We start from the raw sequence: 22828 nt of genomic DNA, 5'->3' as shown, positions 1-22828 counted from the left end.
TCAAGTTTATGTCAAAATGAGATGGCAGATTTCTATTTTTACAAACAAGGATCGAGCATTTCTATTCTCAAGTATGGTGATTTTAAGATGCAACTTAAATAAAAAAATTTAAAAAAAACTCAACTTTATGTATGAGTGATTATAAACAACAACTTCCAAACGTCTTGTGTAGATTTTCAAATCAAACTAAGAAAACAAAGGGTTAATGTTGATGTTGTCAGTCAGCCAAGTGCTCAAATGAGTGTTTAAAAAAAATGGACTAAAAACTGGAGGCATATCAATTTTATCTTTCTCCTCGGATGCACTCAACATGCAATATTACATCTTCAAAAAACGTAAGGATGATGGCAAAAACAACAAAGTAGTCGGATCATGCTAATAAACTTTCATCACAACATAAATAACACCAAAGAACTTTTACAGATGAACACAAACCAAAGTTTCAGGTGATGAACTGTAGCATCCTCATCTCAGAATGATGAGATCAAACCTGATGACATCTGAGGATATTTCTATAAAGCAAATATCACATAATAGTTTGGGTTAATCAATGCTAAAAAAGTTGCTAAAAAGGAAGGGCCTGTGCTCATCAGTTTGGCCCAAAGCATATCTACAGAGTCCAAAAATATTATGCAGTGTATGAAGGCTCAGTATCACAAGGAAATGTATATAACGTATATGTTAAGTTTACCTCTAAGGGGTCCCATCAAACCACAGAAAGATTAAGCAAAGTAAATGTACCAAACAAAAATATAATGTAGTATACCTGTGTACATGTTACAGTACTGGATTTCACATTAGTGTCATGCAGGAGCATAGTGAGTTTCTGCCATATCGAAGTATAAACCAGCCCTTAAAAGGAAGAGTTGGGAGGGGCTGCCATGCTTTCATCTACAGCATCTACAATAGTAGGTAATGTGTGATAGAAAATATACGTCTTAAGGCAAATACTTTCAGCAGTAAGTCCTTCATATTGCCATCAGGGAGGCAAAATAATATTCTAATAATGGAAAAAAGTTGATTAAGAAAAGCTTATATCAACAAGCCAACTTTAAATAATGTTCTTCAAAGGCAATACAAAGGCATGTATCCATCTGCAAGAAAGGGACGAGATAGGAAAACCTCCTCTGTGATGATCTAAATGTGCCTTTTAGCAGCGTCTGCAATGTCCACAATTCGATACGTGTTTAAAGGACATTTTTTTCCAATTTATTCAACTGAATCTTGTCTTGCATAATTCAGGGGTTGTAATTGTTGAGTACCTCAGGGTCGGGGCGGTGACACACAAAGAAGCCATACACCTAACGCTGTCACTCGGCTCAAAGAATATTTAGCAACTCTTCCTCGCATTTTTTCCTAACTTATTCTGAAATGATCGTCTCAGTCCTCGAAGCATCTGATACTGAAATGACTTGTGATTTGAAGACAGCAGACTCTACCGTCATGCTAACATCATGTCTGCTGCCAATTACAGTAAGTAGCAGTGCCACATTGATTTTCTGACAAAACAATTACCCGGCTTTTCACCATTTCTTTCTTGTGCTAGTAAGAACGACTCCCGTTGTTGAGTCCACTTATATCTAAAGGGACTTATATTACTTATGTTGTTACATTTTCTTGTATTTCGTATACATTTTTTTCCCAAATTCAACATTCTTGCTTCCCCCTGGAAACGTTGAGGACAGGGGGAGGGATCTGTTTTTGTTTGGGCCATCTGTTCATTCAAAGCAACAGCAGGATGAAGAGGTAGAGTGGGAGGAGGAGGTTGTCTATTTGGGAGGTGTAGGCCTCCAACATGGCCACCAGGGTGATGGAGCCGACAATCCACGAGTAGGTGGAGTTCAAATTGATGCTCCCATCGAAGATGAGAAACATGGCCACGGCGATGATCTGGGCGAACACAGATGTTGCAGTCCCCTCCATGGTTTTCTTGGTGCCAGGCCAACGGATCTCCCCCATGGTGCTGCCAAACACAGACGCCACAGTGTCGCCGACCCCCACGGCCAGCACACCTGCATAAGGCACCAGGCCACCCGCACCAGGAAGTATCCCCTTAGGGGCGCAGGGCCCAGGGAAAAGCCATATGGGCAGAGACATGCCCAGCAGTAGGTAGATGTGGGTCAGGATGAGAGGCCCAGAGTCCCGTTCATCCAGGAACAGGGTGAGCAGCTGCCTCAGCAGCTGACCCAGCGGCCTGATCCGAAAGTAACGCACGTACTCCAGGAACAAGAACGCTGCCAAGCAACCCACAGACGCCACATGAAGCAGATGTCTGTCATATATCAGCCCTGGAACATACGTGGCCACTACAATCAGATGGAAGTACTTCCTGACAACAGTCGAGGCCTGGTGCTTCTTGGACCCTGACTGGCGCTGGTAGTTCTGGTGTAACACAACACAGGTGGCCACCACAGCCAGAAACACCCAGTACCCCAACAGACAGAGTCTTCTGTCATTTAATGTGAGAAAGTCCAGCAGCCACATGATGGGGTGGCGGCCGATGAACAGGGAGAGCCACGGCATGAGGATTCCCAGACCCAGAACGGCTGTCATCATGTGAAAGAAAAGCGATGACACCCAAGTCTCTGACTCCATGAAACAGAAAAGCAGGGCGAAGAAAACGCCCAACAACAGTGAGCCCACCACCACCACCGGCAGGAAATAGTTCACTGGATCCCCTTTGACCTCCGCCAGGTTCAGGGAGCGCTTGATGAGCTGGTTGACGATGAAGCTGATTCCACCGACGATGAGGAGCGCCTCTCCGGGTGTGAAGCAGCGTGGCAGCAGATAAAGCACAATCAGGCTGAGATAGACGAAGATCAAAAGTACCTCTAAAACCTCGATGACCTCAGACACCGTCAGTGTCTGTTTCGTTGTGTAGAGAATTGCGCTGCCGGCCATGCCCGCGATCACACAAGTATTTGTAGGCACTGGTCTTGTGATGCCGAGTGCAATCAGAGAGAGAAACAGAGCCAGCATCATGCCTGTTATGGTGACAACCATGGAGAAGCGCTCAAAGTAGACATTTCCTGAGGCAGAGCACTTTTCTCTCAGCGCCAGACCGAGCAAGGGCATCACCATGGAGGCCGGGACGATGCCGCTATTTGCTGCAGGACGAAACTGGAACACGGCGCCACCTGACCTGAGCAGACGGTCCCATTTGTGCTGTACGTAGAAAGCCTGGATGATGAGGGCTATGCTGCACCAGGAGTGCTGGTTCCAGACCACCATGTGGACACACAGCACCACAGCCAAAACTACCGTGGACTCCACGTGCACTGGGTTGATGTGCATGGCTGCAGGTGGAGGGCTTTCAGGGAGGGAGGAGGGCTGATCTGAACAGATGGTCTGCAACAATGAAGGCCTTCTTTTGTCAGTTCCTCTCTCTGGCACACTTCATCATTTGGCAGGCACTTTTCACTAGCTGGGGATGTCTAGAAAAAAACAAAATTGAATCAGTCAGGGTTTTACAAGAGGAATATGTCAGTCAGCATAAAACAGAATAATGAAAAATATTTATAGACATCTATTAAAGCAGTTCTCACAGTATAAATTACAGAATCCAGTACTTGTGAGAGCCTATGTACTGTTGTTCAGTCCATGAGTCATCTTAGCTAATTCCAGCAGTGAACCTTGGTCTTGCCTTTATCTGCTTTCTGTCATGAACTATAGCCACACTGACCATTCACCCAGTCAGTGTGAAATCCACACTCACACACTATCTGCCACATGACGGAGACTCCAGGGGAAACACATCAGCTGCAGCCTTTTGTTCCCTGCGGGTGGGTGGGTGGGTGGGTGGGGGGTGGAGGGTTACACTGACTTTCTGCCGGGCTGAATCAGCTGTGCTACGGCCGTCACATCTGACGGATACGGTGAGAAGGAAATGAAATTTTCATCCGGTCGTTTGTCACATCCTTTGTGCTGTTACAGTCCAGCGGGGCCGCACTTCAGGGAGAATCTAGTCCCCTTGCAAACCAGGGATGCTGCAACCTCGGACAGCATCAAGCTAACGGCGAAACACAGCTGGGTCTACCGAGTGAGCTTAACGATCCGGGGCACCACATGGAAATAAAACCCATGCTGACAGAGATACACGTACTTACCACATAAGAGCGGTGTTATCTGGACGAAAGTGTGTGCCGATATGACAAATTTCTTTCCCTGTCAACTGTCGCTCCTCTCACACCCAGTAGGACGGGGCCATGTTTGACAGCCGCATCACGTGGTGTAAAAGTAAAAATACGTCTTAAAGGCGTGATTTATTTATGTATTTATTATTAATATTATTATTGTTATTATTTAAATTGAATGCATTGTTATGGTATTATGTCATTAAGAACGTATATATTGAGGATCTAACGTTTTTAAAAAAAAAAAAAAATTAGCTACACCATTATCATTTGTATTATTGCTAGTTTACTATAAAAATATGGATCAGAAACATTAGCATACACGAAAATAAAAATTACACTGGATTATAGGGGGTGGGGGAAACGGCAGACGCTGATTCTTCATATTTTTTGGAAAAAAATATATGAATTTATAATAATGTAACTCCAGAGGAGGGCGGTGAAGTGAGAATAAGGACGCTAGCCGCACCCACGAAGAAGAAGGTTCTGACGACGGCAATGACGACATAGCACAACAACCAATCACATGGCAGGAACGAAGATGGCGGAATCGGAGATGAGCATCAGGTAGGCTGATGGCAACCAATTTTAACTAACGGCTACTTTGTCTAAATAGTTATTTTTTAAATATTTGCCGGAGAATACACATTTCTACGCAACGTGTGTTTTATAAAGTCCCACCAGCATCCACATTTACTTTCGAAAGTGTCTTTTGAGCTGTTAGCACGGCGCTAACTTAGCTTAGCATGTGCTTTCAGTTAAACATTTGAATGGCTTTTCAGCGGCGCGGTGTCAGCCGCATGTCAACAACAGCATGTCACCACTGTGCTCTTAAAATAACTCTTGTTAATAAATTAGATGAACAGCCAGGGTTCAAATTTGAAGATAAAAAGCCTGATAAATAGCTCCAATAACTGACATTGTGACAAAGGAGAGGCTAACGCTAATGTTTGGGCAAGGAGAGGTCAATGACTTAGATAGATAAAGAGATAGATAGATAGATAGAGTTAGATAGAGTTAGATAGATAGATAGAAAGATAGAGAATGAGGTAGGTGGGGAGATAGATATATAGGTAGATCGACAGAGAGATAATCAGTAAGTAAGTATGTCATCAAAATTATGAACAATAACTAGATAGAGTCAAAAAAAAAAAGTATAAGAATGAACATAAATAACAGAAAAACATAATGTGATAAATAAAAAGTTCAGGTGAGCAGTACAAGTAAAAACTAATCTGTCAGGCGTCCCCTCTGTAGAGACAGAGGTCTGATAATGCGAATGGAAAATGTTTAAAAATGGACCCATGAGCCACAACTGAAACTGAGCCTCAGTTTTCAGGTTGTTAATAAATTAAATAAACTGCATTTTCACAGTCACTCAGAAAGAACTGACTGCTTTTATATTAAGGAAAATCCAATGCCTCACACTAAAGGAGAGTGTTTGAAATGCAAGCTTTACAATCTATGAGAGCACAGCAACTCAAAAGATGCAGGTAGTCTTATTAAGGGCTTCAACACATGTATCTATATGTTATTAAATTTTTTTTCTATTAGCTTTGAAGTAGCTGCACATTCTTTGTATCAGTGCATACAAAACCCGCCTCTGCCAACATGTTATCAGAGAAAAACTCTGAGCTGCTCACAGCTGCTACATGAGCTTAAAAGTTTGTGGAATTTTACATCCCAATATTGATAAATTTTTATTTATTCAAAAACAAAAAACTGTTAGTTAGCATGCAGATAAGTTTGTTTTGGGCCTATGAAGTTAAATCCTTTACCAGAGTCATTAAAACAATAGCTATCTTAGTATAAACATTAGTGAAAATATGTGACATTTGTCAGTTATATTGTTTCACAATTTATTGCTTTTCTTTATCAATATCATTACAAACTTAATTTTTTAGGGACTTCATGTTTGACTCTGTGAAGCTGTGATGGGCATTTTTCCCAGTAATCAGTTAATCATAAAAATAACCTGCTGAATTATTTATGATGAAAATAATCATTAGTTGCCTAGTCCTAGTCTTGTTTGCCACTCCTGATCTGCGTGTTTGTTTTGATTGTACTTTCACATGCAGAATGACTGATGGCTACCTTCCTGTGTAACGTATATTAATGTCACTTATCGCTGTTCTAAAACACAACCATTCTTCTCTTAGGAGCTGTCGAGAATTATGGACCATACTGCTGGGAAGATCTGCATTGCGAGAGCCGGTATGTCTTCTTACCACTTATTGTCATGTACCGTACTTGCAAATGTGTGCAGGTTGAATTAGAGATTAATAAAGGGTTATCTTGAGGGGTCCCAAATGGTCCCATAAGTACTTTGATTCTTGCATGTCTAGTTTTTGTGAATTGAACCTTTTTGGTAGGTTCAGATGCACTAAAATCAGAGAAATCTTAATATTAGTCAATGATTTAATAATGCGTATGAAGAAAATGTAATGCCTTGCACCCTTATACCATTTGGCTTTTAAGGTAATACAGAAAATATCAGGAACACAAGTGATTTTTTTCTCTCTGTTCTTATTATGAAATACTTGATGGCCACAGGCTCAGATAGAGGCAGAGCTCGACAGACACTGGGACAGACTGCATCAAGGACTCAGTTACTACAAGCCACCCAGGTATAGTTACAGTTGCTTTAATCCTTACATCATATACACAACTTTTCATAATAACTGAAAGAGTAATTGTCAGTATTACTTGCTCTAGCTCATCCTCTGCTGGGAAAGTGAAGGAGAACAAAGATGTTGCACAACCACTGAAGGAGTTTGGTCTGAGGATCAGTAAATTATTGGTAAATCCCTTTTTTATGTAAAATATGTCATTCACTATTTTCATTTGGTGGTATATTTCATGATGATCTAATAATGATTCAATGGTTTAATAATGTAACAGGGTCTTGATGAGCAGCAGAGTGTGCAGCTTTTACAGTGCTACCTGCAGGAGGATTACAGAGGAACCCGTGACTCGTTAAAGGTGCGTCTCCTCCACTGGTTATTTAGCTGTGTTGAAATCTGTCTAAAACCTTGGCCCACTTGTTCGGCATACAAAAAAATACTTGCCAAAAGAAGTTTTTACAGAAAAACTATAATATTAATAAACATATCCACCAGTTTTTACATTTTGTGTTTAAATCTGTCTTTTGTATGTGAGATTTAGTAAGGTAATTGCTTATGCAATGGAAGTTTGTCATTTTCACCAAGGAGAAAAAAAACCTCAAAATTGTAAAAAGATACTATTAAGAAAAATATTCAGCTCTTCTGTCTTCTGTACAGGTTGTTCTCAAGGATGAGAGACAAAGCCAGGCACTGCTACTGAAGGTCAGTACAGAGATTTACAACTATTGACCTGCTGTATATTCCACTTGATTCAGCATGGTAGTTATGCTACGATATTTAATCCAGTGAGTATGACTTCCTCCTGTGTGTGTATTTGCAGATAGCTGACTATTACTATGAGGAGCGCATGTGTCTGCTCCGATGTGTCCTCCTCTTGCTGACGTACTTTCAGGATGAGCGACATCCCTACAGGGTGAGAGGCAGGATCAGATAATTGAAGAACATAGCCTTGATTGTGCATTTTTCATGAAAGTAAGTTAATTTGTTTTTGTGTCTGTAACATAACTCTGGATGTGTTTATTTCTCCAGGCTGAGTACTGTAACTGTGTCAATAAACTGGAGAAAGACCTTGTGAGCAGCTACCAGTCACAGTTTGAGAACCTCTTCAAAGCAGAAGCACCAACATGGGAAACTCACGGGAACCTCATGGTGATTATTTGCTTCATTTGTTTGGTTAATATAATAGATATATATTTTAACCTACATCTAATGCAAATATTACGTAGTATTTACATGTTTTTGTTTGACATGAAGTCCTAACAGACAGTGGTATTTGTTTGTCAAAACTTGTAAAATAATCTTTTTTTTTTTTTTTTTTTTTCCCCCCCAGACGGAGAGGCAGGTGTCGCGGTGGTTCCTGCAGTGTCTGAGAGAACAGTCTCTGTTGCTGGAGATCATCTTCCTGTATTATGCTTACTTTGAGATGAGCCCAACTGACCTGCTGAGCTTCACAAAGATGTTTAAGGAGCAGGGCTTTGGTTTGCGGCAGACCAACAGACACCTCGTAGACAAAAGCATGGATGCTTTGGTTGACCGCATCGGGTAAGAGCATGGACAGTTTGTGTTTATGTGTATTATGCAGTCCTCATTAAACTAAAAATGCACTGCAAACTGAGCAGACAAAATATTTTTCTAGGTCTATATGGATACAATGGTTTGCCTAAGTTTGTCCCCCATTGTCAAAATTTCTATTACTGTAAATAGTCAAGCGAGTAAAAGAAGACCTGATTTTCTAAAAGACATGAGACAACACATTTCTTTAATGTTTTAGGCAAGGTTGCTTTTTTATTTCCATCTTCTACAGTCTCAAAATAACAAAAGAAAGGAAAAGGTCCTGAAGCAAAATATCAGCCACCTTGTATAGTCAATGCTTATTAACACCGCCTTTGGCAGGTATCACAGCTTGTAAACACATCACATAGCCAGCTAAGAGTCTTTCGGTTCTAGTTTGGGGTATTTTCTCCCATTCTTCCTTGCAAAAGGCGTATCGTTGTTTTGTTCAGATTTTAGATGATGTTTAGGTTGGGGGACTGTGAGGACTATGACAAAACCTTTAGCTTGCACCTCTTGAGGTAGTTCATTGTGGATTTCGATTGTGGTCTGAGACCTTGGTAAAAGTTTTGTGATGCTCAAACCTCTTGTGGTGCCCAAACTTTTGTATGGTGCTCCTTTCCTGTCTTCCCTCTTAAATTGTACTAAACTAAACAACAATTTCCTGATCTGGTTTAAAATGTTGAAGAGAATGTGTCACCTTTAACTTTATACCCTTTTGAAGATCAGTCCGTCTGCTTCTCACTTAACTTTTCACAGTAACGAAAGTTTTAGTAGGGGCCCAAACATTTGGATATCACTGTATTTGAGAGTTTTAAAAAATCTGATAACGATACACAGACAGATTTTCACCTTTTTACATAAAAAGACTCAAATGAGTCTTTTCAAAAACTGTGACCAAGATGTTTACTGAACAGGACACTTTACAGTTAGAAAATAAACTTGTTTGTGCTCTTTTGGTGGACAAACTATGCAATGTCATCACCGTTAGTAAAATATCTTATATTGACATATATGCCAATGCCATATGTGCTATAAACGAATAACTGGTGATTAACTGGTTGCACTGTAGTACTTTGCTCATTATATAATTCCTTGTGGTCTTTAATCTTTATGTGGCCTACAGATATCTGAGCTCTCTCATCCTGGTTGAGGGAATGGACATAGACTTCCTGCACAAGTGTGCCCTGGAAGACTGTACAGAACAGCATCAGTTCTCCAGCGCTCCTGACGTCATCAAGGTTTGGTTTCAGTCTCTAAATGCAGCAGACATAAATATGCTGTTATGTTTCTAGATGACCTCAACAAATCCTTAGTCTTAGTGTTGATCCAAATCTCACATATTTAATCACATACTGAGAAAACTGTTTTAGGCACCTAGAATAAACCATAAAAACATCTGAACCTGCATATTTTATCCGTCTCTTCTAGGAGATGGATCAGCTGCTGCTGACATTCGGTGACATCCCTCATCACGGGCCAGTGCTGCTGGCCTGGGTCCTGCTGAGACACACGCTGAGACCAGACGAGTCCAGCCCCGTGATCAGGAGGATAGGCAACACGGCCCTGCAGCTGGGGGTGTTCAAGTACCTTTCAACCATGCTGAAAGGTCTCGGAGTCTCAGGGAACAATGTAAGAGAACGTAGATACACACTTGAGACAAGAATCAAACCAAACTTAAATTTGGAAAAAATTCCACCGCTTTCAGTTAAAGGATAGTTAATTGTCTTACTTTAATGTTGTCATAGTTACTACATCGTTAACTAAAACTGCTTAAATTACATTCTGTCGCTGCACACTCCTGAAAGATCCCACAACCCTCTTTGGTCCTACTTCGACTTTCTGCTGACAAGTTAAGGAAGTAACATGTCCATTCATGAGGTTTTAACTGCAAACCTTAGTGCAGTGGTTCTCAAATCTCCTCCTCTGTGCTCAAAGTGCTTCTGGTTTCTCTACCAGGTTGTTAAATGTAATCACATGGGGCCTCAGACCTAAATCAGTCTCTAATGAGATGGCTAGAATGAAAACCATGTGGCAAACGGGAACCATGTTGTGCGCTGGACCAGTTTTACAGTCAAGTTCTGAGCTAAATCAGACTTTCAAAACAATGCCCCACAATCTTTGGTTAATATTTGTAGGGCAGCCAGACGCTGAAGACGCTGCACCAAGAAGAATGTATTTGCATGCTAACGCTAAACGTTATGGGAAGTTTTGAGCAGTTCTTACTGGGAACTGAGAATAAGTCAATATAGGCTGGGTTTGACCTCTGGAAAAGAAAGTTTCACCTCTAAATCATCACATTTCGTTCACCAAAAATCACTTTTTCCTGACTTTCCTTTACTAGTAGGTGCCACATATGAATACATACCATACATATGTATTTGTGTTGTTATTAACATTAAATTTCGTCTCACTCTTTGACTCTTTCTCTCCAGTGCACAGCAAGCACAGCAAAGATGTGCGTCTATGGACTCCTCTCATTTGTGATCACTTCTTTTGAAGAAGAAAGCCTACAGGTACAGTGTCAGATTTTACATGTCTGTTTCCTCTCATTCTTGTTTGTAACATGTGTTGGTAAACTTGCCTTCATCATACTGAATGTGACAGACTGACGGTGTGGCGACACAGTGCTCCCACCTGATCGATGCTGCTTGTGAGGTCCTCTCTGCTCCCAGTCTGGCTGAGGTCTTCTGGGAAATGGTAAGAAAAAAAAACACAGAGGAGATTTTTTATTGATAAAATCAGACAAAAAGAAATGACAGCTCTTGATAATTTGTCTTGTTTGTCCAATTTTTAATCCAGAAGCCAAACATGGGATTGGGAATGATCCTGGACAGTGCAGTCGGGATGTTCCCTCATAAGATTGGACCTCTGTTACAACTTCTGACTGCTCTTCTGTCAAACAAGTCGACGGTTAAAAAGGTACATTTTTATAGATGCACAGACACGCTCAACTTGGCTTTATGTTAATGATTTATCAATCTACTTTTACCGCTGTGTGACAGGTGTACAACTTTTTGGATAAGATGTCCTTCTACACACAAGTTTACAAACACAAGCCCAATGATATCATCTCCAAGGATGATGAGACGCTGTGGAGGAGACAAACACCAAAACTCCTCTACCCTCTCGGTCAGTTTGTTTGGTTATTACAGTGAGATTTGAATACAGATACAAAAGTAGTGTTGCATTAAAGGTCTGGTGAATTTTTGATGCAGGTATTTGTGTTATGCACAGTTATAGAAGATTTAAGTTTTATTTTTATTGTCCATATTTGTCATGACTGACGTACCTCCTTTATAAAATTTCTTCCACCATCAGGCACAGGGCAGACGAACCTGTGGATGCCACAGGGAGTGCTGGGCCAGGTGATGATTGGAGGTGACCAGGGCTACGTGGTGCGCTGGGACTACTCCTACAGCTCCTGGACTCTCTTCACTTGTGAGGTGGAGATGCTGCTCCATGTTGTTTCAACTGCAGGTACACAACTGTGGATTGAGATTTTCATGAGCAGATTATACACCTATTTAAATTCCATGAACCAACCATGCTTTAGTCCATCTCTCAATATTCTCTGACTTCCCAAGCTTGCCCCTTTGTTCCTAAAAGAAAAAAAAGATTTTAATAGCAAGATACTGTAGTTTTTAGGAGACACAAACAGGAATACATTTGTTGCTTATTTTAGCTGCAGATTTGGTGTGCTAGGGAGTATTTATGGCAGCAGGACTGTTAAGTCAATGTTGGTTAGACTCAAATGAAACTACACTGCTCGTGTTCATTGTTATGAAGAAACAATGGTGTGCAATAGTGTGGCTCACTGATGTGCTTTTAATAGTTTTTTTTTAAAAAGATGGAGCTCTATGGCACAGAAATAATCTTTATCAGGCTTTGGATACACAGACAATACTTGTAAATGTGGTCTTTAATGTGGTTACACAGAAAAAAAATTCATCATTTTCTTTTGTCACACACAGAATGAACCTCAGTTACACAACCCCTCAGTTGTGTAATTTTGTAACTTGTAAGGGTGAAAGTGATGAGTATCCTCAGTTGTAATTATCGGTTTATGAAATGAAAATAATTCCCAATTCATTTCGATTGTGTCAGATGTTATAGCTCACTGTGCACGTGTGAAGCCCATCCTGGATCTGGTCCATAAGATCATCAGCACAGACTGGACTGTGTCGGACTGTCTGCTGCCTCTCACTTCACGCATCTACATGTTGCTGCAGAGGTAAACAAACTTTAGAAACACTTATCAAACACCTAAATGTTTATGTTATGATGTTCTTTGTATTTGAAATTTGTGTGTTTACTGACTGTCAGGTTAACATCAGTCATCAACCCTCCAGTGGATGTGATTGCCTCCTGTGTGAACTGCCTCTCTGTTTTGGCTGCAAGGATGCCTGGGAAGGTGGGTACACTGCTACTTCGAAACAGAAAGTCACATTTACAGGTGAGAGTCACTGTTCCTGAATCCTCTTCACACCCCGCATCTGTCTGCTTATTTCATTTGTCTTCAGGTGTGGTCCAGTCTGCACCACACTGGTTTCCTCCCCTTTGCCTCCAACCCTTTGACCAGCATGGCTCAGTGTGTGAGGTAAAGTAAAAAGCTTGATCTGTGTGCTGCCTAATGTCAAATTTGCCTGGCAAATGTCAGGCTTTGATTTTAGGTAAAAAGTATTGAAAAATACTAAATGTTTTTTTCCTTAGTGCTGAGGGGATGAAGGCAGGTAACTATGGCAACCTGCTGGTCCAGATTGAACAGCCCAGGGGGGAGTATGCTGTGACCATCGCCTTCCTTCGTCTCATTACAACCCTGGTCAAGGTAATAACAATGCCATTTTACATCAAATAAAGGAATGAATGCTTTAATGTATAAATGTGGTGTCCTGCAGCTATAATCTCTCTGACTGTTGATTATTTCAGGGTCAGCTTGGCAGCACTCAGAACAAAGGCCTGATCCCCTGTGTGTTGCTGGTGCTAAAGGAGATGCTTCCCACATATCATAAGTGGCGTTACAACACCTATGGAGTCAGAGAGAGGATAGGTAAGAGCACCTTTCTGACACTGGGGGCAAGTGTTTGTTTTTTTTTTTTTTTTCTTCCAGACTGAAGGTATGAACTGAATAAACACCGGCTGCTCTGTGTTGCTGCAGGTTGTCTTATTTTGGAGCTGATCCATGCCATTCTCAATCTGAGCCCAGAGGGGGAAGACCAGGGCAGGTAAGGAAAACTTTTAGTGTCTTATCTCTGTTATCTGTACATTTTCTGTACATATGAGCATAAACATTCCTTCAGTTGAAAACGGTTCATTTAGATGTTAACAATTCTATCTTTTAGTTGATTAATCTGCATCTATTTTTGCAGTCTAATGGTTTCAGTTTTCTCTAACAAATATGACAACAGTTAACTGGTCCCAGCTTCTCAAATGTGAATATTTTTTGTTTTCTATGATGTAAACTGAATACAGTATTTCTGGCTTTTGGACTGTTGGCTGGAAAAAACTCTTTCAACAATTTTCTCATATATTAATTAATCGTTATGAAAATGACTGTTGGTTGCAGCCCTTATTAATTGCCAGACACTAGGTTGTGAATTTACTTGAGAGGGTTGTTGATTCACTCTTTTCTCTCTTGGCGCAGCACCCCCACCCTGCAGTCTCTGTGTATCTACAGCCTGGCAAACACTGAGGCTGGACAGGCAGTCGTCAATATCATGGGCGTTGGAGTGGACACCATAGATGTGGTCCTGGCTGCGCAGCCCAGCAGGTGAACAGAACGATGTGTTCATGCCTAGTTTTCCTCATAAGGAGACTATTTGTGTTGTAATGTTTGATAATTTTGTTGTGATGTTTTTTCTCTCCAGCTGTGGATCTGAGGGTCCCGGTCAGATCCTGATCCAGACAGTCAAACTGGCCTTCTCTGTCACAAACAACGTCATCCGGCTGAAGCCGCCGTCTGATGTTGTGTCCCCTCTGGAGCAGGCCCTGACACAGCATGGTGGTCATGGCAACAACCTCATAGTTGTTCTGGCCAAGTATATTTACCACAAACATGACCCAGCACTACCTCGCCTCGCAATCCAGCTGCTCAAAAGGCTCGCCACAGTAAGACTCTGACATGCATACATTATGTTTTGGACTTAATGTTTTACTGTTGCTTTGTACAACAGAAAATATCAATGTTGAAATTATATTTTGTCTGTAGGTGGCTCCCATGTCAGTCTACGCCTGCCTGGGCAGCGACGCAGCAGCCATCCGAGATGCATTCCTCACTCGGCTGCAGAGCAAAACTGAAGACATGAGGATCAAGGTCATGATCCTTGAATTTCTTACTGTTGCCGTAGAAACCCAGCCTGGCCTCATTGAGCTTTTCCTCAACCTGGAAGTCAAAGATGGCAGCGAGGGGTCAAAGGTGTGAACTTCTGGGATACTTGCAGTAATAAAAAAGCACAACATTTGTTTTTACTTTTATTAGTGTTTCTGGATTTAAAACATTTGTGTGTGTTTTTTTTTTTTTTTTGTTTTTTTTTTTGGGACCTGCAGGAGTTTCTGCTTGGTGAGTGGAGCTGTCTTCATGTGGTCTTGGACCTGATTGACTCCAAACAGCAGGGGAAATATTGGTGTCCCCCCCTGCTCCACCGTGCAGCCCTTGCCTTCCTTCTTGCCCTCTGGCAGGATCGCAGAGATAGCGCCATCTCCGTCTTACGTACCAAGTAAGCACATTGTTTCAGACGCAGTTCTTACTTTGACCTGGAAAACTATGTGAAAATGGATGTTGCTCAATATTTATCTTTTTTTTTTTTTTTGCACACAGAGATCGATTTTGGGAGAATTTGACGACACCTCTCTTTGGAACCCTCACCCCACCTTCAGACACCACAGAGGTATTTTGCTGTTTTTACTGAGCTACACTGATTACATGAGTCAAGTGTATCACTTCAATAATTGTACTTTTTGCCCGCAGCCTTGTGTTCTGGAGACATGTGCTTTTGTCATGAAAATCATTGGCCTAGAGATCTACTATGTTGTCAGGTAACTTCAGGATATTTATCATTTTAATTTCCAGACGACGGCTCAAATCTCATATGATTGATGTTAATTTTGTTGGTGTTGTTGCAGTGGCTCCTTAGAGCAGTCTCTGAAGGATGGGCTGCAGAAGTTCTCCAATGCCCGACGATATGAGTACTGGTCCCAGTATGTCAAGTCTCTGGTGTGCCACGTGGCAGAGATGGAGGAAGAAGGCATCTGTTACTTCCCAGAGACCCAGATGTTGATCTCTGCCTGGCGGATGCTGCTAATTCTTTCCACTGGCCACGTATGTTACAGTTTACTCAGTCATGCTTATAGCGTTTTAGGTGTTGATGTACTATAAGCCTGCCTTGAAGGAATAGTTTGACATTCTGAGACTTGCTTGATGAGAGTTAGATGAGAAGATCAATACCACGCACATGTCTGTACGGTTAATGTGCAGCCAAGTTTACTTCAGCATAAAAGCTGGAAATGTGGAAACAGCTTGTTTGACTCTGTCCAGAAATCCACCAACCAGCACCTCCAAAGCTCACTAATAAACACTTTATGACTTCTTTAATCCGTACAAAGACTTGAGTGTAATCACAACATGCAACCAGTCCAGTCTCCATTTTCACACATACGTTTCTGTATTGATTAAACAAACAAGATGTAACGTGGTAACTAGCGAGGAGCTGTTAGGTGGGTTTTGCTTAACGGAGCCAGAGCTGCCCGTTTCCCCTGTTTCCAGTCTTTATGCTGCATGAACTGGCCACTGGCTGTAGCCTCGTATTTAACAGACATGAGAGTATCAGTCACTGGTGTTCTAGACGAAGCCGGTGAATGTATGTTCTGTTTTCAGTCTGATGTGATGCAGCTAACAGACGAATCAACCAAACTGAAGCTTTTCATGGACGTGCTCGATGGAACTAAAGCCACTGTAAGTTCTCGTGGAAGGAATATATTTTTCTTGTAATTCATGTCTTCTCGTTAGTCTTTTTACTTCCTCTATATTTCTCTTCTTTGTATCGCTGACTTATTCTTGTCTCTCAGCTGACGACACCCATGTCTGTGCCTTGTCTTCGTCTTGGATCCATGATGGCCACGCTACTACTCATCCTCCTCAAACAATGGAGAGGGTGTGTATTCATGCATTTGACAGAGAGGGTGTAAACAGTGCACACTTTACATATTCTAAGTCATTTGTCTCTGATAAACTGGGCTCTTCCTGTCTCCAGTGTGGTAGCAACAGCTCCTGACATCCTGTCCCCGCTCTCCCTCATCCTGGAGAGTGTCCTGCAAGCTGACCAGCAGATGATGGAGAGGACCAAAGCCAAAATCTTCTCTGCACTCATCTCTGTGCTGCAGATTCAGGGACTCAACGGTAAAAGCTGTTTGTGTGTGTGTCTTCTGTTGTCTGTGTTTGAATCGAATGTTTCACTGCTCCGTAGTTCCACTGTTTTTTTTAATTAATTTATTTTATTTTATTTTTGATGAATTTCTTTGTCAAACCAGGTGGAGATATTTCCCAGCTGCCCCAGCTGTTGCTGTCTGTGTGTGAGACGGTGAAAGACGAAGCCCTGGCGCTCATCGACAATACTCGCCACATGAGCCAGATGGGAGACACGAAGGAGGATGAGGACAGCATGGAGACGGACTCTCCCCGTGGCCCGCAGAAGGACCAGAGAGATGGGGTGAGTGAGGCAGGAATAGTGATTGTCTGTAGATGCTGTTTTTCACACCTCTCCCTCCAGAAGTGTCAAAATGTCAGCTTCATCTTCAAGCGAATGATCTGTGTTTTCATATTTTACCTTCAGCCTGTGTAGATGTCAGATGTTTTTTTTGGTCATTCAGTGGTCTGACACAGTGCTGAGGGAAAGTCTTGGCTTGTAAACATTTTGCTATTTAACATCATTGTCATTGTTGTGAAAGAGGCAAAAACCTGGATAAAATTAAACTTGTATTTACAGCATCTTCACCAGCATTAGTCATATTTACAGTGGTATCTATGTTAAACCATTGGCACATAAAGCCACAGTGTCATTGACCATTTTTTCCCCTCTTTGTTTTTATCAGGTGTGTGTGCTGGCACTGCACTTGGCAAAGGAGCTGTGTCGCACCGATGAGGACGGTGAGCACTGGGTCTCAGTGATGAGGAAGGTCCCGGTCCTCCCCTCAGTGCTCAGTGCTGTAGAGCTCAGCCTGCGCTCCAAACACAACCTCTACTTCACTGAGGCAGCACTCCACCTGCTGCTCACACTGGCCCGCACTCCACAGGTCAACACAAACACACACTCTTCTGCTGTGGACCATTGCACTTTATTTAATGCACTGAAATCAATCCTTGACATCACATGCTGATGTTAATGTTGAGCGATTTCGTTATTTCTTCTGCAGGGGGCAGCGGCTGTCGCCGGAGCAGGAGTCATCCAAACCATCTGCCTCCCTCTTCTGAGTGTATATGAGGTCTCTTCAAACGGCACATCACAGGTTTTAAAATTATACTCCTCAATTCACATTTCTCTGCCTTGCACGTAACGTTGGATTGCTTAAAAGAAAAATGATACAGCACTTAACATGACATCATGTTTCCATGTCCCTGAACAGAGTTTCTCTCGCAAGTCCCAGGACTCCGCCTGCTGGCCGGGGGTGTACCGCCTGTGCATGTCTTTAATGGAGAGTCTGCTCAAGACTCTGCGCTACAACTTCATCAATGAAGCCCTGGACTTTGTTGGAGTACATCAAGAGCGTATACTACAGGTATGACTGTAAAGCAACAAACTTTCTTTCTTACAGAAAAATTAAATGTGCCAACCACTGAACCGGCAAAACATGTCTTGCTCTGTAGATATTTGGAGCAGTGAAATCTGGTCTTACAGTGCTGTTTGTACCATAACCTGCCATTTGAGTGGTCTGTTTGATTGTCAGTTTTTTTCCCCCGAGTATTTACACAGACCATTTTTAAGGGAATTTGTCGTTAGAAGTCAAAGAAATGAAATTTCACAGTTTCAGTGTGTTTCACTTAGCAATTTTTTTATTAGGAAAAGGCGCTGAAGGGAGCAAAATACCAGTAATGATACATCTTTGTAGTTTAAAATGTAATAAATGAATGAATACAGGTATATATTTATTAAAATTTACAGGTGGGTTCACTCACCTGTAAATCTGTAGCTACTCTGTTCTTCTTGTTGAGAAAGTAATTTAGTCTGTCAGCACTGAGCTTTGTTTCCTTCTCTCTCCTGCTCAGTGTCTGAACGCAGTGCGAACAGTTCAGAGCCTGGCGTGTCTGGATGAGGCTGACCACACAGTTGGCTTCCTGCTGCAGCTCTCAAGCTTCTGTAAAGAGTGGCAGTTTCACCTGCCCAAACTGCTCCGAGACGTACAGGCAAGTCCAGAGGAAAGCTGCACATCAGCCAGGATAACGCCACAGCTCCACCAGTGCAGTTACACTTCAGCTTTCAGTTATTCACAGTTTTTCTTTCCATCTCCTCCATGTAGGTGAACCTGTGTTATCTGTGTCAGACCTGCACGTATCTGCTCCACAGCAAGAAGATGCTTCATCACTACCTCCAGGTCAGAGATTTTACTACCCTCATTTGATTTAAGAACAGCAGGCACTCCTACATTTCTCTTCTATTATATATTACAACCAAAGTGACTTAAAATGAGTGTGTTCTGTAGATAAAGAATTGTGATCAAAAGCAGCCAAGAAAACTTTGCTGCCACAAGAATCCAGTAAAAATCTTTTAGGATGTGTGTGTATGTATATGTATATGTGTGTATATATATATATGTATATGTGTGTGTATGTATATGTATATGTATATGTATATATATATATATATGTATATGTATATATATATATATATATATGTATATGTATATATATGTATATATATGTATATATATGTATATATATATATATATACACATTTTTTTTAATATAATTTTTTTTGGAATTTTCTCAGGCTAAAAACGGCGAGGCGCTGCCCCCCGCTCCCCTCCCCAAGACACAGCGACCCGCACAGACCCCGTCCAAAGAGGCCGCAGGTGGAGGGGAGAGAGAGGAGGCCGAGCAGAAGGCCCTGCTGGCCGTGCAGTGCAGTCTGCTGAAGATCCTCAGCAAAACCCTGGCGACCCTGCAGCACTTCACCCCAGACTGCTGCCAGATACTCCTGGACCAGGTCAGACTGCGTGACTCCAGATTGGGTCTAATTGTTTAGTTTTGTCCTGATTATTAGCATCCAAAAAAGAGAATAAAATGCTGATGTCTCTGCTTGTGTGTCAGTGTATGGACTTGGCAGAGTACAGGACCCTGTTTGTGCTCAGCTTCACAACCCCGGCGTTTGACCCTGATGTGCCCCCGTCTTTCGGAACCCTGCTGGCCACCATCAATGTGGCCCTGAGCATGTTGAGCGAGGTATATGTTCAGCGTACATAACCTTGAGTCATTTCAGCTACACTCAGCCTACATTTCTAAACATTTTTGTGTCGTCTGTTCATAGATGGAGAAGAAGAAAGAGCCAGTTTCCTTGAGCATAGCTTCACTAGCTTCATTGGAGGAGATCCAAGCTCTGAAGTGCGTAACCAGAGGCAGCCCTCTCTTCCTCGTGTTATATTATTATCACATGGAAAATTGGAATTGTTCCTAATTTCTTTTGTCTTTTCTGCAGATCATTGCTGATGTTCACCATGGAGAACTGTTTCTACGTCCTCATCTCGCAGGCTGTTCGGTGTCTGAAAGATCCTTCCATCATCCCTCGAGACAAACAGAGGCTCAAACAGGAGCTCAGCTCAGAACTGGTGAGACATCACTTCTCTTCACCTGTCCTCGTTTTAAGTGTTGTCTGTGTTGCCAAAAACCTGATAAAGCTTATTTCTCTGTACCATAAAGAAAACATAAAAGTGAGCCACTGTTGCACTGGCTGACATGTTCCCATATACACAGTCCTGCTGAAAATATTCCCCTAAGAATGCACAGTTCACTCCTGCACAGATGTTTTAGGAAATTGCTGAGTCTTTTCAAAGAATTTAATCATATTTGTGCCTCATTTTTAAAGATTTACATGGGGAGGATAGAGAGATAGTATTGAGTCTAGACATATTGTCCCTGCTGGTTTTCCATTACACTTAGGCCAGTATGGTCATGAACAGGTGTTGCATTCAGTGTGGTATTAAAATTGTAAAATATTAAGTTGAACCCTACCCTGACCTTTGACACCAGCCTTATCCTTTATACTTTGAAGATGCTATTTGACTTGTTTGACTTTTGTCACCTCCAGAGCACTCTTCTCTCGAGCCTGTCTCGCCACTTCCGTAGAGGCTCTCCATCGTCTCCAGCCAGCGGCATCCTCCCCTCCGCCCAGTCCAAACCACCCACACCAGGCTCCAAGGCAAGCCATGAAGGTCAGGAGCCGTTCATCCAACTAGTTCAGGCCTTTGTCAGACTCGTGCAGAGATAGATGTAGATATCTTTTTTTTTTTTTTTGTACTTCAGTAATGCAACCGGAATAAAAACTTGTGTTAGGGCTCATCTTATGTACAGTTTTTGCAGTAGTTGTAATAGCACAAGTACTGGCCTGGTATGAGTGTGTTTATTCAAATGTTTAATAACGATTGGAGCCAGACTTTTTAATCATCTGTTGAACATTTAATTTTGCCAAAACTGCTGTTATAACTGAATTTGACCACAACCAAAGTGTTTACTTTAAAAGGCCAATGAGAAGCTGCCTGACAGTCCAGAAAACATGTATAATGAAGAAATGTGAGTCTGTAGAAATCTTGGTGCTAAAGATCAGTCACTGACTGTGGTCCATCTTTTCAAGGCCTAGTTTTATAGGTCACATTGACCAGACATGTTTTAAGTGCTACTTAACAAATTAGACCTCTCAAATATAATCTTAAATGTAGTAGAACAGTGTACTCTGTAAAGCTGCATTATACTTTTTCTATTTCTCTTCATTTTCACTAATTCTTGATCTGAACTTTGCTACTTTGTTATCTGTTTATCCTTGTACACATTTGGACGCGACTGCCAAGATTTGTACTTTAAAAAACAAAAAAAAGTATATGCTAATAAAGGGACTTTTGTACCACAATTGGGTTTGACCATTAAGATTTTTTCTTTACTGCATTTGCACATAATTCTTTGATCACACAGTAGCCCTGAACCATCCTACACATAGACTGACAGGTGAAAACAAAAGATAAAAACTTAGTCAGTAATAAAATACATTTTCATGTTCTCATGTCGTCATATAAAAAGAATAAAAGAAAAATATTTAAATTGCAAGAAATACTATTTACAAATGCATTTTCTTTGAAAAGAAAGGAAAAACTTTACAGCTTCAGTACCTAAAATAAATCAAATTCTAGGCAGGTTTTGTGCAATTATAGTACAAAAAGGCTTCGATATCTGGAGAGTAAGGTGACAGTTTGACAGCAGGATAAGGCATGATGAACATTAGGTAGCTACATTATCTGAAGCAGTGCAGGATGTCGTAGCAGCAGATTTAGAAGCTGCAGTGCAAAGAGGCATCACTGTTGTGGTCCTCTGAGGATTCAGAGTGTCTGCCTGCGGTCCGTCTGGAAACAGGCGTGCTCCTCTGCTCAGGCTGAGGGTCTGTAGTGTCCCCTACTGGCCATTGACTGGGACCTCCTGAAAGAGACGACACGCTGTAACCTCAGCCTGCAAACAGTGAAACATGGCAGGCACTAAGAGAAACTTTTAGTTTTAGCCTCAGACATGCAGGATAAAACCAGCTGGTGCTGAAAATACAGAAATGTTACAAGCTCTTACAGCTGCTGCCAGACACATGCATCTGACAACCTGTTAAAGGAAAAGTTCTACATTTGGAAAATTTGCCTCCTCACAAAGAGTTGAAAGAGAAGACTGATACCACTCCCAACATCTGTCTATTCAATATGAAGCTACAGCCAGGAGGTGGAAAGCTTAGCATAAAGACTGAAAACAGGAAACAGTGAGTCCAGCTATGTGATATAACATTAATAAACACATTAATGTTATATCGAGTCTGTTTTGAATTTTAAGTATGAAATGACAAGTTTTAGGGGTTCTTATTTTTCAGACAGAGCTGGCTGTTTCCACCCCAGCTTCCTGTCTTAATGCTAAGCTAACCATCTTCTGGATGTAGCTTCATTTGCTCATTCAGATACAGTCACACCAACTCTCAGCAAGAAAGCGAATAAACATATTTCCAAAAATGTCAAACTATTCCTTTAAAAATGCCTCAGACAAGTACAATGACCTTATCATGCATTATAACTGCAGATTTTTCCAAACAGTCGCTCAAACACAATAACATATAAAACATATAAATGTCCAGTTTATTAGGTACAGCGAGCTAAATCCTTATGCAATTCATACTGTGTCTATCTTGGACGCGGTATGAACAGAAGGATTTATTACATGACTGTTTGGTATTTTCCTCATGCAACAGCTAAAACCAAATTTCAAGAACTTCATGCATCAGATCACTGTCAAAGCCT

At 41.5% G+C, this 22828-nt stretch overlaps 3 protein-coding genes across 6 annotated transcripts in view; 1 reads left to right on the top strand and 2 right to left on the bottom strand.

The window, feature by feature from the left end:
* Positions 1–267: 267 nt before the first annotated feature.
* Positions 268–4247, bottom strand: dolk (dolichol kinase). Of its 2 annotated transcripts, none has more exons than XM_071466195.1 (2): positions 4107–4247; positions 268–3434 (listed from the first exon to the last, which is right to left on the bottom strand). In XM_071466195.1, the coding sequence occupies exon 2, from the start codon at positions 3292–3294 to the stop codon at positions 1723–1725; it is 1572 nt and encodes a 523-aa protein (XP_071322296.1). In that variant the 5' UTR covers positions 3295–3434; positions 4107–4247; the 3' UTR covers positions 268–1722. The 2 variants fall into 2 exon arrangements, with proteins under 2 accessions (XP_071322296.1, XP_071322297.1); XM_071466196.1 differs by lacking the exon at positions 4107–4247 and adding an exon at positions 3546–3604.
* Positions 4193–21417, top strand: nup188 (nucleoporin 188). The gene is made up of 43 exons (XM_071466193.1): positions 4193–4700; positions 6293–6347; positions 6687–6760; positions 6849–6933; positions 7035–7115; positions 7415–7459; positions 7578–7670; positions 7787–7906; positions 8088–8299; positions 9435–9549; positions 9740–9940; positions 10744–10824; positions 10916–11008; positions 11111–11230; positions 11314–11440; positions 11630–11788; positions 12416–12542; positions 12635–12722; positions 12832–12908; positions 13022–13136; positions 13238–13358; positions 13467–13533; positions 13953–14078; positions 14176–14416; positions 14517–14723; positions 14855–15024; positions 15126–15195; positions 15276–15343; positions 15431–15626; positions 16182–16259; positions 16373–16458; positions 16558–16703; positions 16835–17013; positions 17396–17596; positions 17717–17809; positions 17927–18079; positions 18567–18704; positions 18818–18892; positions 19288–19503; positions 19608–19739; positions 19825–19898; positions 19993–20122; positions 20602–21417. Exons 1-43 carry the CDS (start codon positions 4660–4662, stop codon positions 20779–20781), a joined length of 5256 nt encoding a protein of 1751 aa, XP_071322294.1. The 5' UTR covers positions 4193–4659; the 3' UTR covers positions 20782–21417.
* cdk5rap2 (CDK5 regulatory subunit associated protein 2) overlaps positions 21418–22828 on the bottom strand; it is a 31866-nt gene continuing 30455 nt past the window's right edge. For all 3 annotated transcript variants that reach the window (XM_071466190.1, XM_071466191.1, XM_071466192.1), the window contains one exon: positions 21418–21977. In XM_071466190.1, coding sequence (XP_071322291.1) covers positions 21832–21977 — 146 coding nt within the window. In that variant the 3' untranslated portion in view covers positions 21418–21831. The remainder of the gene's footprint in view (positions 21978–22828) is intronic.

The sequence above is a fragment of the Trachinotus anak genome, unplaced genomic scaffold, assembly GCF_046630095.1.
Source record: "Trachinotus anak isolate AG129_WGS33_773 ecotype Australia unplaced genomic scaffold, CSIRO_AGI_Tana_v1 ptg000028l, whole genome shotgun sequence".
In the NCBI taxonomy this organism is placed as follows: Eukaryota; Metazoa; Chordata; class Actinopteri; order Carangiformes; family Carangidae; genus Trachinotus; species Trachinotus anak.
This window is presented reverse-complemented; position numbering and strand designations above follow the sequence as displayed.

Excerpts from the sequence above, each read along its gene's own strand:
- dolk (XM_071466195.1), bottom strand. The coding sequence starts at position 3,294 with ATGCACATCAACCCAGTGCACGTGGAGTCCACGGTAGTTTTGGCTGTG.
- nup188 (XM_071466193.1), top strand. The coding sequence starts at position 4,660 with ATGGCAGGAACGAAGATGGCGGAATCGGAGATGAGCATCAG. Across the intron at positions 11,009-11,110 it reads CTGAGGTCTTCTGGGAAATG|AAGCCAAACATGGGATTGGG; the intron begins GTAAGAAAAAAA and ends TTTTTAATCCAG. Across the intron at positions 14,417-14,516 it reads TGCTCAAAAGGCTCGCCACA|GTGGCTCCCATGTCAGTCTA; the intron begins GTAAGACTCTGA and ends TTTTGTCTGTAG.